We start from the raw sequence: 15403 nt of genomic DNA, 5'->3' as shown, positions 1-15403 counted from the left end.
CCTATTGCATTATGAGGGTGCAGCTTGCATGCCTTCAGGGTAAAGTTGCCTGTTTTATGTTTCACCTGTTTAAGGAGATATTTGACAGTGTGTGCGATAACATAGACAAGAGAGGCAGCAGCTCCTCCATTAGGCTTCTATTATAAAAGATGGAATGGATCTCAAGACAGCTTCATCACTAGCTAATCACCCACAGCCGCCATCAGGGAGAGAAGTAACAGACAGAATCCTAATGCATCTTTCACTTTATCTGTTCTTCTCCCGTCTCTTACCCTCCTTCGCTGCTCTTCGACCACCTCAAATGAACACTTTTCGTATTATTTTTGTATATTTGTTTCTTTTTCTTTACAAAGTGCAATACCTCACCCCAAGTGCACCCTATCCTCTGCCCCATTACTGTAAACTCCTCCTAATATTGAAGCACTTTTCAGAGTTATGGCCGGATTTGGGTCACCCGCCAATCAATGACATTGATCTATTTCAAATATCCCAACAAAATATTTCACTGACCTCATAGAAGTACATTAGCTATTTTTGAATCCATTGGTTGTTCTTCTCTTTCCTGTTGCCAAGTATGTGCTCTCACACTGTCAATTCATATTATTTTTTCCAAGACTTTAAGAAGGAAACAGTGAAAAAAGAACAAGTTGAAGTGTTACAATAAATAATGTCTACATTAATAGAGGTGAAAGCTTTACATCACCTTATTGGAATCTATTTCAGTAAAGTAAAGGTAGCAAAAAGCTATAAATTAATGAGTCAAATGTTAAATTTATCATGTCACTCTCATACATTTGCATATCTTGCTTACTACTATTTGTTTCTTCAATGGTTTTCTTTTTCTCAATTATTTGGTTTTAATTTTGGAATTTGAGTGAAGAACTGAACATTTTATTCCATTATGCAACTCTAAATAGGCCATCAGAGCTATTCATTTAGACCTCTATCCACTGTCTCCTTTATGGTGACCTACATCGGGAACAAACTAGACTCAGGGGACATGAGGTTCCATCACACTGTGGGTGTGGTCACCACATAATGCGTATTATTGATTTAATATAAAGCAAATGATGTATAAAATAGTAAAGCACCAGCTAAAGGCATGTTTCCATTATTCTATCCTGATTATTTGTCCTCTAGAACTTATTCACCCACTGAACCTTTGGAGTTGAATAAGCCCATTGAGAATCCTGAACTTGCATTGGAAATAATTTGACCTTGGAAATGCAAGACTTTAGTTTTTAAAAGGCTGTTGAAAGCAAGCGTGCTGGCATCAGCATGTTGGTATTAATAGAAAATATTAGCTATAAATACAAGATATTGATTTCTTTCCATCCATTGCTATTGTAGACATTAATTACTATTGGTCAGTTGGCCAATAATTTTTGTTCAGATGCTGCTAGTTTGGTCAGTCACTCATCTGTTGTGTTTTTATGCATTAGTGGTTAGTGAACAAATACATTTATCATTGATCTCTTATTATATTATTCACCCCCACATCTATTGCTCTTCTACCAGGGGAGTCTTTGAAATTGTCTCCTTAATTGTGTTCTTTTGAAACCCTGTTTATACTCACTATAGTTAAAAAAACAAAGTTGCCACATCAGTTGAATGCAAGCTTCTCAACTGTAAAATATTAAAGCAAATTAAACAGAACAGATGGACATATACACACAAACAAAAACAAAACTACAACCAAGCTTAATTTAGCCATGTGGAAGTGTTCGAACTATCAGTGTTAACTCTAATTGTTCACTTGGTGTGTGTAGGAGGTTGGAGCAAAACAGCAAGCTAAAGGGCTAAGTTATATTTTAATTAAATATATCTATTCTTAGTTCTGGTTGTGAAATATGGGAAATGGTTCCAAAGATTTGTCTTCAGAGCAGGGCACCGGATGCTTCATTTTTCATCCCACCTCTCCTCCCTCCTTTGGTTTCTTTTCTTTGAAAGTTTATTCAGCTGTTGTCAGTTTAAGTTCAAAATATTTAATTGGTTTTAGACATCAGAAGGAAATTGTTTGGGATGTTGGAGAACGAACCTTCACCTCACCCACACCTTTTGCTTCTTTATTAGAATTGAGTACATATTTGGCTGTTTCTGACTACTGTTTTTCTCTATGTCTCTTTCTTCTACTTAGATCGAGACTTCAGCATCCAGGTGAGCACGGAGCGGCGGTCCTTCATGGCCGGTGAGTCGCTGGAGCTTCGCTGCACCATAGAGGCGCAAAACGTCCCCGAGCGTTTCTTCTCGGTGTCGTGGGTTTTCAGCAGCTCACCGGTGGCCGTGGTGGGCCCCAGTGCCGTGCCTGTCCTGGGCCCTGGTTACGTTGCCCGTGAGGCAGCCGGACTCGTCACCGTGCGCAAAGAGTCTCCCAATATCCACCTGCTGAAGCTCCATCGCTTGAGTACAGAAGACGCCGGAAAGTACATCTGCCGCGTTACGGAGCGGGAAAAGACACCAACGGGAGACTTCATTGATCGCAGCAAAAGGTCGCGCAATGTCCAGATCACAGTTCAACCACTCAGTAAGTATTGAATCCACTACATAAGACTAATTTCTCTTCTCAAAACTGATCTATACCAGACTGCTTCACTGTCTCTACCGTCAGCTTTGAGTAAGAGGGAAAAGATAATGCTGCTTTTATTTCTGATGTGTTTTCTTGAGTGGATTGTTTAGGGTTGGTAATGCTGCTCTGTGGTCCTTCCCCATTTGCTTGGCTTTATGGGAGGGGAGTAACACTATAGGCGGATAATGGAGAGCAGTAGAGTCTGGACTAAAAAGAGCTAACAGCCATGAAATGAAAGTATGGAGAAAGAAAAGAAGCAGAGAAAGGCGTGAGGCTCTCCAGGGCCATATAAGTGGTTCCCCTGGCTAAATTAATGTGTTCTGCTGGAGCAGACCTCTTCAGCTGGCTCAAGCAGGGCTGCCCATTGGGGTTGTGTCAGGGCTGCAGCTGACTGATTCAAAGTTACAGTAAAACCTTTAAAACTGTGGTCACGATTCTGTTAACTGCCCCTGAGACTATTCCTTCCCTTAATCTTGGTGGGGGAATATGCTGCCTTCTTCTTTTTTTACTCTACTTTCATGTCCCTTAGGACAGGAACAGTGAGTATGGAGCCAGCTGCTACAAGTATAATAAAAATTGAGTGGGATCTCCTACAAAACAGCCAGTGTTACCTTACTTTTGCTGCTGCACCTCCTGCTAAATTAGAGAAAAAAATGATGGTGTGGAGCTTGCAGTTGCTCCTGAGGGAATATATGTACAAGGGAGGTTTAGCTTCTCTGACAAAAGACCCTAATGACCTATAAAGGATGTTTATTGTGCTTACTCAAGATAATAACCATGGCTATTCTTTCACACAAAAAATATTCTTTAATGCTTGACTTATCTAACCCATGTACAGTCTTGCTTGTGCCTCCTTGCTCTAATTGGTGTAATAGGTGTCAGGTTAGTATTAGGTTGCAGCAGGAGCTACTGCTGATGAGTGGGATGTAGACAGAGCTGACAGCACAGAAAAAAAAACAACTGTAAACACCTCTGATAAATCAGAGCTGATGGATGAGTTTACATTTTCAATAGGAACGCAAGAGCATGTTCACCTGCCAAACTGGATCTGTTTTACACTAATAGAACAGCAAGGTTTCGAGAAAACTAGAGGAGATGCACTGTTGTGGAGAACACAGGTTATTTGAGAGAACAGGAACATTTAAAACATATAAGGTTTAAAGAGGATTTGAAAATGTAAATGAAGAAAAACATAAGAATCCTTGGCTTGTACCCATTACACAGATTCCGACCATTATTTAAAAAATTAAAAAAGAGAATTAAGAAATAAAACATTAAAAAATGACTCATTTCATCTTTCATTTTTGCTTGAGATTCAAAAAATACCAATGTGTTTGACATGATCCTCACATCACAATTCAAACATTTGTGACACCTCACGCAAAAAGTAGGAACAGGTTGAGTTTACATTGAAAACACATCACTCAATCCATGCTGGTAATGAGGCGTTAGGGAAAAAAGAAGGTGCCTAGATATTGTTGATGAGACGGTTAGAAGTGTTGTACCCTGTGTTGACTAACTGTATCTAGTAGTTGTAACACAAAACCAGACATGTTTCTGGTTTTGCTGTGCCCAGTCACTTTTTTAAAAAACCCACAAACTCATTTGAGTTTGATCTTTTGCTACTTTCCAGTTGCAATTAGCTACATGAATGTGCCCATTGTCTTTCTTTGAGTCACACTAGCCATATAAACATTTAGCAGAAATTTTCCATTTTATGTATTAAATGCTAAAGAATCAGTTTCACTCATTCAGTAAAACTTGTACAGTAATGTTTATAGATGACTTGATGACACAAAAACTTCGAAAAGAACAAATTAATAGTACATCACTGCAGTTTTCTCTTAAGTTTTAAATATGGAGCAGCCAAATTGGATTTTGAGGTGGGAGTTGCTGCAACTTTCCCATGTTGTATCCCATGGTGACTTGCTTTATATATCCAGCTTGGAACTTGTATGTTTTTTATAGTAACAACAAACTGAAATAGTCCTGATTTAGTACTTTTTAGAAATATGACAGTATAGTTGTCCTTGGAAACCATAATGTTTATTGAAGAAGTACTTGTTCTATAACTTTTAACAAACACTAGAGTGCACACTTAATTATCTGATGCAAATTATACATCTATATTTCACTTCCTGCTTTACTTTATAAATCAGTGAGGAAAAGTGATACAATAAAGCTGTGGAAAAAAGTGATGAAGTTATTAAAATTAAAGACAGAGGGAAAGAGAGAGATAAAAGGGTTTCCCTTTATCCATTAGAGTGTGATAGAAACAAGAAGCAATTTTATTCCATTTTCAGTGAAGGCTCATGCTTATTAGGCGCAATGAGGATGGCAGAAGCATGAGGCAGAGCTTGGCCTAAGGGGAGGCAAAAACTGAGAAACACTCACAAAACTGAAGCGATTCCTCACAGGGGGATGAGATGTCATGCGCCAACCAGAGGTACGGGATGTTTGATGGACGTAGAAGTGACGTGAGCTTCGGCAAAGCAGAAAAAGGATGAAAAAAATTTAAAAAAACAGAGCCGAAGAGAAGACTTTTATCCTTTCACTCTGAAGTGCCACTGAGCCCTGTGATCTGAGTCTTCTTTCCTGTGCGTATGTGGACTCGGTGAACAAGCTTCATGGGGTTCAGAAAGAGAATCTCAACCCTCACGCACACGTTCAAAGCTGTCAGTGTAAGAAGCCTGGGGCCAGTTAGTACTACATGCATGCTCCCATATTCGCTTACAAGGATTATAATGGACATGAGCCACACTTTTACATACATTTGTTGTCCATTTAAGAAAAAATGTGGTTCTTTTTATTGACGATGGCCTCAGGTACTCTTATGGGTTTTTTTTTTCTGTTTTTGTAACTGAAAAATTTTATTAGTGCTGTCGTTTGTGTTCACTGTGAGCTTGACTTGTCTTCGTGGTTAACAATGTGGTTCCAACACGGAACAGGATGGCAAAGTATATATGCAGACCATTTTCCTACCACCTCAAAAATAGCATATTAACAAAAGCAAATGTGGAGTGTGGGTCACCTTAGAAAATTCAAAATACCTAAAGCTAAAGACACCAGGCCACTATTCTGACAGGTGAACTAGAGACGATATTTTTTTCCAATAGGAGCTTGCAAGGCACATTTTTGCTTTTATACATATAACTGACTTAACACTTACAAAAATACCCCTTCACTTCAGCTCACAATGTTTTCCTTGAGAACAGTTTAAGATGCCAGACTTATGGTAGCATGTTTATTGACTGCTTTGGTATGACTTATTGATATTGATAATCCACTGCGGTTTCATAAATGTGCTGCCAAAACTTACAAGTTGTTCTTTTGCATCTCGAATTTAAAACTTTGCTTTATATGTCATATTTGATAAACAGCATTTTAAGTGCTTTTTGTGCAGGTCTTCCTTACATAGACAGCTGCAATAGGAGTTAGAATATTCCATATAACACAAATTCTTTATTTGCGCAAGATAATATGCACAACCTTTTGCTTTCAAGTATGAAATTGGTTGTACAAATTGCGGTACATTGCCTATTGTGGGGACAGCTGACAAAGAAAAATATAAACAATACGTCCATCATCTGAATTGGGACTTACTGACTCAACTGCCAATTATTTTAGAAAGCCTTAATCAAGTCCTGATACTTGGAAATTGAATCATGAACAACACATGTTTATATAAGGTTTAAAAACAGATCTATTTCAAGGAATGCTTTTTTTTTTATTTTTCATGGAAAACACTGTCCAGGTAACAGAAAATTGACTACAATTCCATTAATAAAGACTTTGGGGCTAGCAGAAACATTGTAAAATCTGCAGCATTGTTACCGCTAACTGTGCTCTCTGAAGTGTGACAGGTCAAAATGTATTCTGTGGAAAAATGTGGATGAAAAAAGCCTTGTAGCTCACAGACCAGGATCCATTCAAAAAAGTTGTAGGCACTTTAAAAGATTTAAGGCGTTGTCACGCCCATTGGTCGGCAAAAAGATTGAAGAAAAGTACAACCATCAACTCATATTTGTTCCCTGGCCCGAAGCAGACTAACGCTACTGTTCAGTAAAGGGCATCTGCTTCTGTCAGCTTAACCCAAAGCTGTATCTCAATGAAGCATGGCTGCAGCAGCATCATAATAGGGATCGATGAAAGACTCAACTTTCATTGGCACTGTGTTTTAAGTAATGTTGCTACTACTTAAATTGCTACTAATTCATTTTATATTAATCCATCATAAATTCTGTATATACAGTACAGACCAAATGTTTGGACACACCTTCTAATTCAATGGGTTTTCTTTATTTTCATGACTATTTATAAGGCAAGAAATCCCATTTATTAACCTGACAGGGCACACCTATGAAGTGAAAACCATTTCAGGTGACTACCTCTTGAAGCTCATCAAGAAAATGCAGAGTGTGTGCAAAGCAGTAATCACAGCAAAAGGTTGCTACTTTGAAGAAACTAGAATATAAGGGGTATTTTCAGTTGTTTTACACTTTTTTTGTTTAGTGCATATTTCCACATGTGTTATTCATAGTTTTGATTCCTTCAGTGTGACTCTACAATGTCAATAGTCATGAAAATAAAGGAAACTCATTGAATTAAAAGGTGTGTCCAAACTTTTGGTCTGTACTGTATATCTATCAATAAAAGAAAATAAAATTTAATTTTTTAAATTTTCACCCTAGAAGAGAGTGAAATAAAGCTGCCAGTTTTATTTTAGGCATTGCAGCATTTCCCTCTGAATAATTCATTTTGGAAGTCAGACACAATAAAATTACCAGCGACAAAATGATTTTCCGCTTTTGGCAGTTTCCCATTTTCACCTCACACCTGCCTCTCTGCCACCCTGAGACACTTTGAAGTAGACACGAACACAAGTTTGCCATCACTTCCTCTGCTGCACACAAACCCCCTTTTTTAAGGTTTAATGCACTTTGTTAACAAATCTACATTAGAGATTGTTGTTGTTATTTCCCGTACAAAGCAAATAGTTTGTTCTCGTTGTCATGTGGAGCTCAGGTCTTGAAGTCTAAACACACAGGAATTTTACAGTTTTAAAAGCACATTATACATTCAGAAATCTATGAACAATTCACACATAAATAGCAATCACCACTGAGAGTCAAATGTTGTATGTTTTAAATAGATTGTACAGAATGTAACTCGATGTAATTGATTGAGTTACACTGACTGAATGACAGAGGAGAGTAAATTCGTCGTGATTCAAGCCAAAAATTAATATAGGAGTTTAATTCTCAAACTGCCTGCAAAGAAAGACTTGCATAGACAAGATTGCATTGCATTTAAGTAAGGTATAATGGATACATTTATAATAAATATACCCATATTTATTTAGTTATGTGAAAGTATCAGCCAGTGTAAATAGCATTGCATTCAAAAAGATCAGAGCGGCTTGTGACACTCAGGCTTCGTGACAAAAATACTGTCGGCGGTGATCTAGTGAGGGTTTTACCACGAAAGAGGGTACGGTGTCATAGAATGCAGAAATAATTCTCTTCCAGTGAGGCATGACTGATATTTTTGCAAATAATACATTTATTATGCATTGTGCCTTTTTGTCTATTAAGCTACTCCGTCATCTTTTGCTAACTTCAATTGAAAACATCTAATTCCTTATTCATTCAGAAAGCCTAATTATGTTCTAGTTCTCCCCGATACAATCGGGTGTTGCTAAAGCTTAAAGATTTCTCTTGATTTTGTCGAAACTTGGAGCTTACAGTGAGTTTTTACTATCTCTGTAGTAAACTTGAACTGACAAGCAAAAATGTAAGCCTGTTGGAGCATAAAACTATGGGTGCACATGTGAACAAAGAGGCTTCTGAAAATTTGTTGTACTTATTATGATTTTTAGTAAATTTGCAACATTTCAATATGTGCATATACTGAAACACACTGATTCTCATCTTCAATCTTTTGTCTGTGTGTTTTCTTTATTTCTTCCCATACAGAGAACAACACCACAGTGTCGCTATCTGCTAACTCCTCTGAGGTCCTCGAAGGAGACCCGATCCAGTTGATGTGCTCAGTCAGCTCTGCTATTGCCCCGCTGACTGTCGTATGGCAGTGGACAGGCAGGCAATCAGCCGGACCGATCCAGGAAGTAGCCTCTGTGGATCGGGACGGTACTGTTACTCATGGACCCAGCTACAGAGAGCGCTCCGGTTATGGGGAAATTCGTGTTGAGAGGGTGCGTGCTGACATTTTCTCATTATCCCTCTACAATGCTTTACCTGGAGATGAGGGTCAGTACCGCTGCTCAGCTACCCAGTGGATTAACATCGGCACCGAAACAGACCCAAACTGGGAGAAGCTTGGCGAGCAATCAGCCACCAAAACAGTCACAGTAAAGACTGTTGGTAAGTTATACCATATAAGCCTGGATTCTCGACCCCAAATGTTGTGCACTTGGAAACTTGAATATTATTGGAAAAGTTACATTTATTTCTGTAATTCATTTCAAAAAGTGAAACTCCAAGCCATGCTGCTCCCGTTGATGGAATTATTAATGAAAAATACCAATAATCAGTGTATGCTGCTTTTTATTAGGCTGCCAGTTTTCAATTTGTTAGTCCTATTCAATAAATGCACATATATAGGGTAACAATTTTGAATTCTTATTTGATATCAGCATTAGTAACCGTGAATAACATAAATTAAAACTTGAAATATGTTCATGTTTATCCAATGAATCTATATAATGCATGACTTTTACCTATTAACAGTGAGACACATTGCAGTAGTAAACGTGGCATCAAAATTTTACATGGGAAAATATTGCCTTTAATATGTTATATACTTTGTTTCCCTTCCAATTGAGTCTAAGTGCAGCTGCAGGAATGGGGGTTAAGGGGTTAACTGGGATTCATTGTTTATGTAGTTCAAATATAGTCTGCTTTTTTAAAATGTCTTGAAGTCAGTAAGGCATGTAAACAGTCTGACTAGCACAACGAATGCTACTTCAACACCAAATCACACTGAGCCATGTAGTTTGTGATTTGGTGAATGGCTCAGAAAACACATGCAGTCCTCACATTTGAACATCCCATGGTTTATTCGTGCACCATTTAGGGGAAGGAGCAATTATGAGAGACACACAATCTTAACACTACCTGCCTCGTGTCAAGAGCAGTGCTCTTCCCATGATGCCAGGGATAAACCTATACACGCCAACACACGCACGCACACACACACACATATGGATTAGTTAGAATAATTAGAATGGAAATGCGGAAGCAATATGTTTCACAGTCTGCGAGTTTCCTCTGTCACCGCTGAGTTAAGCTTAACATTCACAGTTCAGGCAGAGGAAGCCACTGGAGCGGAGCAGTTTGGAGCTGGCAGGCCACAGCACCAGGCGCTCCCACACTCGCACGATCGAGGGATTAGCTCCCTGCAGCAGCACAGAGCGGCGCTGCAGAGAGTAGATGTCAGTTTTTAAGTGGCCATTTGTCAAGTTGGAGCAACAAGAACAACATTAGTCTGAGGAACAAGAGACACATTATGCAAATGTGGGAGAAGTCCAAAGCTGCTCATCGTTCTTGGGTTAGACTCCTCAACGTCGCCTCCTCTTCTTGTCCTCCATGCTTGTTGATCAAAGGATTTTCTGAATATGCACCGTTGCGTGACGGTCAATGTGTTTTTTACTTTGGCCCTCATTTTTCTCACTTTACCCCTCCAGCTGCAGCTTTATTGAACCTAATCCTCCCATGCAAATAGAAGTCTGATTTTTCTTCCAGCGTTCTGCTCTTGTACAACTGTTGGCGTGATTTTTTTAGTCCCTGTTCTTTTTTTAACTAAAAGGAGGGGAAAAAACTTCTGCTCCAAGTTTTCTGTCTAAGCACAGATTGGGCTCAATGTTAACCATGTCCTCAGAGTGAACCAGTCTTAAAGGCTGTATATCTTCATATTTTATATATGGCTGCTGCACCTTCATTAATGGTCTCCATCTGATTGCTAGTGGTGAATAGAGGGATGTCCTCTGGAGGCTTTCCGTAAAGTTTTCTTTTTTACCTCAGCTGACTTGCTTAAAGGGGATTTGTCTGGTTGCCTGTTTAATTCCCAATCTATGTTAATGGGATTTTAACCTATAGACCAATACAGTAGATGATTGGAAAGAGAGAAAAAGAAGTGAAATATTGTTTTCGGCATTTTTTTTAGAAATATAAATCTGAAAAGTATACAGTGTGTTTGCATTTTCTTTCAATTTGGTTCCCCAAATCAAAATTCAATTAAACTGACAACCATGAGCAGTCAAATGTATAGTGAGGTGCAACTGCAAAACTTTCAAGGCCTGCTTGTCCATCAGAACTGACAGCCAAGAGAACATTAATCAAAGAAACAGCCCAGAGGCCCTTTATGACCTTGGAAGAGCTGGAGAGCTTTTTGCTCAGAGGACAATTAGTAGTTGTGTACATTGTTGAAAATATGTCATGTGTGCAGTCTATCACAAAAAAAATACATAAAAGAAGTTGTTTTGGTCAGATACGGCCATCCCAATGCTGAAAAAGGTTAGTGTTAGCATCATTGCATGGAGCACATTTTTATAATGAGGACTGGGATGCTGGTAAGAGCTGATGGAAGGGTGGATTGAGCTACGTACAGGGGAAACATTGAGGAAAATCTTTAAGAAGCTGGAGAAAAACTGGTAAGACGGTTCCCCTTCCAGCACGACAAAAAACACACAGTCCCAGCTACAACAGAATAGCTTAGCTCATTTATCTAAATGAATCACTCAAAATTCAGACCTAGATCCAAAAGGAACTGCAGCACAGCTTGAAAATCCATGTTCCATTCAGTTTGACTGAGCTTGAACTATTTTGCTAACAGGAATATGCAAAAATGTTAGAGATATACTACCATAGACTTGCAGTGAAAAATTTGGTTTTACAAAGTTTCGACTCAGTAGGCTAAATGCCAACTTGTTAACATGTTGTGTTGCTTTGTGTTGTTCTACCACATTAGACCGATGTGGAAGATCAACCACAGTGCTTGGTCTACCACCAATGGCAGATTTTATTAGGATTTTTATTTTAAATCCTAGTCAAATGTATCAAAATTTGCGCCTGCATTTTGACAAAATGTGGAAAAATTCAGGTGCCCTGAACAGAAGAAAGACCTATGTGAACAGGCAACCTAGTGGTATGTCCTATTGTATTATATGTGCTCATAGATACAATATTCCACACAACAGTGATTTATAGAAGAAGTGGAGGGATGGACAGATGGATGGGAGCAGTTTTGTCAGGAGATGAGAGATAGAGCGAGAGCAGAGACTTATTGTCTGTTAGGGAATTATAGCCTCAGGCGGTCGTCCCAACAGCAGCAGCCAAGTTTGGACAGAGAGCCATTGATTAGACGCCCTGAAGGGCACCAAGGAGGATGGCTGTCAGAGGACGACACAGGGTGAGGACACACTAAAGGAAACAACAGGGCTGTTGACAAGAACATAATGGAGGAATCTGCAAAGTCTCAAGGAAGTACATTGACAGGACCAAAGTTGGCTCCACCCCCATTTTTTTTCTCATCCATATATCTACTTTGTCCTAATGAGCAACCATCAACATACTCAAAAATAGTGAGAGAAGAGCAGTGTTATTATCATTATTGTGTCTTATCTTTTGATTTATTTTCTCTCTACCTTGGCCTCCAACAAAGGTATGTTTTGGCTTTATCGAGTCAGGCAAATGTTTTTGCCTAATGAGGACAGTTTAGACTTGGCAGGAGCTGCGTGTACATCGAACATTGGTGCTTAGAGGAAATCTCTCCCTCGGGTTTCTTCTGTTACATTACCATTCATTTTCAAGCACACTAAGAAACAAGTACAAAAGCCACTTATACTGTATATAGGCCTCTAGAATCTTTGGCTATGAAAATATAGGGAAGTACTTGTGAAGATTTAAAGCTTCTTTAAGTATAAGTCAATGTCCTTTCCGTCAATACTGTCTGTGTTCCTCCAGTATGGGGCTTATGCCTTTTAGCATCCTTGCTTCCAGCAGGAGATTGTACCCCCTGCATCAGTAGAGACTAGACTTAATTACATGCACAAGTCAGCGTGGCTCTATTAGAGCCACTCAGCAGAACCAATAAATCTAATAGAGAAGCCATTTGACTATGTGTGATCTTAACCTCCTGTGCCCTTCTTCTCCCATCACCCAGAGTCTTCATTTATGGTGTCGGCCTCATCGCGGACGCCATCGATCTCCTTTGGAGATTCCTTTGACCTCCTGTGTCTGGTCAAGCCTCGCCACAACCCCAGGGTCCCCACATCGGTCACCTGGCGTTTCATGCCAACTGGTGCTCAAGATGACGATCAGGGAGAGTTCAAGGACCTGGTGACGTTCACTCGCGAAGGCACCCTGCAGTGGGGAGAACAACTGCTTGGTTTGGGCACTCGCACCACTGTGGACCGCTCACACTCCAACACCAACTTCCGATTGTCTGTGACCCGCGCAGGGCGCCGCGAGGCTGGCAAGTATCAGTGTACTGCCATCCTGTGGAGGAAGAACTATGACAACAGCTGGAGCAGAGTGGCTAACCGCACCTCCAACCTTCTGGGCATCAATGTCCTTCAGCCAGGTAAGGCTTTATTTCCCTTTGTCTAGCAGAATGAACAGAACTGCTACTCAAACAGTAATAAAAGCAAGGCAAGTTTATTTGCCACACCAAATTTACACATGGTAGTTTCTTTACAGTAAAATGAAGGAACAAATGTAACAACTAAACATAAAACAAAAAAAAAATAAGCATCATATGAAAGTAAAGAAGCACAAATTTAAAACAAATAGCTGAAACAATATAAATTTGAACATATCTCATGTATTCAGGGAGTTATAACAGAAGTAAGATGCACAGGAAAGAAATAAGACTTTCACTTGTTTAGTTCTGGTCCTCTGAACACAAAACACATCTCTGATGATCTAACTGATTAGGTATTTATGGTTTGTACTCGACAAGCAACACTTAAATGTGTTTGGTGAAACACATAGATTCGTTAATGTTTTGAGAGACTGATGTTTTAAAGTCTTTATTTCTGTTAATTGTGATGAGGTTTTTTTCTTTTGTAATGAGAACACATTTCTAGGAGATTAGAATATTACATCTTAATATTACAATAATGAAAAAAAAAAAATTGTAAAACAAAGATGCGAGGTTAATAACAGGTATGTTCAAATCTACTTTCATAATGTACTTGTAATCAAAACAAACTAGCCTTTTCACAACACATATTCCAATCCATTGAGCTGTGTCTGTATCCTTTTTCTCACAGGGGACCGGTTTATTGAGTCTGCTGTGATATGATTGATTTCTCTGGTGTTAATTAGGTCTCTTTAGGTGCTTTTTGGATAAATTGTGGATGCTCCGTGTTCTTTAACCTCATTGATTCTAGCAAGATCCTGCTCTTTAAAAATGAGTTATTTTAGTTAAAAAAAAATGAATTTAGACATTTCTGCATTAAGTTGCAGGCTTTTATGAACACAAACACAGTGGCTAAATCAACTGTGATCTCTGTGTGGTAGCATACATAGAGTATGCTGTCACTAAGAGACTGCATACAGTTCAAGTCAGATTATGGACTACTACTGTAATAGCAGTCCATAATCTGACTTGAGCACAGGGGACACAGTAATCCATGAGTGGAACCTTGAGGAACCCCACAGAAAAATTGTTTGTTCAGATTAAGAATTGCTCTAAATTGTCCAAATCCACCAAGTGCATTTATCAGAGGACCAGAATGTCCTACCCACTTTTCCAGTCAGTCTGTCAATATTTATGATCAACTGTAAGAAATGCAGACCTGACATCCAATACAGAAGTCTTAGATGCATCACTGTCAATGTTATTTAAAGCATTAAATAACAGCACTGAGACCAATTCAGTTTCAGTGCTTTGAGCTGAACATTTTACTTGTCTTTTGATCTAAAGGAATACCACCAGCAGCAGCAGCAGCAACTGGTAGTCTTATTTAATTGTTGGTTATCAACATATTATTGGTAAACTGCTTATCTTAGTGGTCTTCACCAATAAATGTTAGGGTAGGTTACACAGGAACCACAGACTGACATGCACAGACTTTCACATGCACACACAGGATGAATCTACCAGAGCTCAGAGGATTTCTGCTGGCTCTAATTGCGCTTAGTCTCTGGTTTAGCAACTAATTGTAGTGTCTCTGGATGTCTGCCTGTGTGTATAGAGCAGGGTGGAGTCTTCTAATGGAGTGCAGCGAATAGATTGCTAAATATCCCACAGGAAGAGAAAACTGAGCGAAAGTAGTGGGCAAGACAGAAGCAAACGACAGAGACAGAGAGAATTAGGAAGAGTGATGAAGAGAGAGGGAGCGATCTGTCCTTGAACCTTTTTCCTCCATGGAGACATTAAACCGTCTAAGCCACCCTCATTGGCCCTTTGTGTTTTACACACACACGCACGCATGCACACCCACGCCTACAGACAGAGCCTAATTAGAGTAGGAACACAACACAAAAACATGCAGCAGAACTCACATTTGCCCAATTTGGCAGAGCCTGTTGTGCTTCAGCAGTGTGATATTTCACTTATTCAGGTGTATGTGCCTCGGGCAAAAAGTCATTCTATTAATAAAAATATATCCACAAATCTTAAGCTTTTAAATCAGAGCAGTATATAATAGTCTCCCCTGCAGTTATAGTAGGGGTTAAACGTGTTGGATTTAGTGTGAAGTATGTCAGTAATTTATGTGGAAGGCATGAGATGTAGGTTTTCATCCCCCAATCATGTAGCAGTTTTCCCACTGTGTTCTATTTGTAGCAAAGAACGATGCACACAGGCAGG

General features: G+C 39.2%; 1 protein-coding gene across 2 annotated transcripts in view; it reads left to right on the top strand.

The window, feature by feature from the left end:
* The window catches only part of igsf3 (immunoglobulin superfamily, member 3), a 110035-nt gene that overhangs the window by 70167 nt on the left and 24465 nt on the right, over positions 1–15403 (top strand). For both annotated transcript variants that reach the window (XM_032567659.1, XM_032567658.1), the window contains exons 4-6: positions 2138–2524; positions 8542–8949; positions 12749–13168. In XM_032567659.1, the coding sequence (XP_032423550.1) occupies positions 2138–2524; positions 8542–8949; positions 12749–13168 (1215 nt within the window). The remainder of the gene's footprint in view (positions 1–2137; positions 2525–8541; positions 8950–12748; positions 13169–15403) is intronic.

The sequence above is a fragment of the Xiphophorus hellerii genome, chromosome 7 (genome assembly GCF_003331165.1).
Source record: "Xiphophorus hellerii strain 12219 chromosome 7, Xiphophorus_hellerii-4.1, whole genome shotgun sequence".
NCBI lineage: Eukaryota > Metazoa > Chordata > Actinopteri > Cyprinodontiformes > Poeciliidae > Xiphophorus > Xiphophorus hellerii.
The sequence above is the reverse complement of the archived record's forward strand: the minus strand, read 5'-3'. Positions and strand labels throughout refer to the sequence as shown.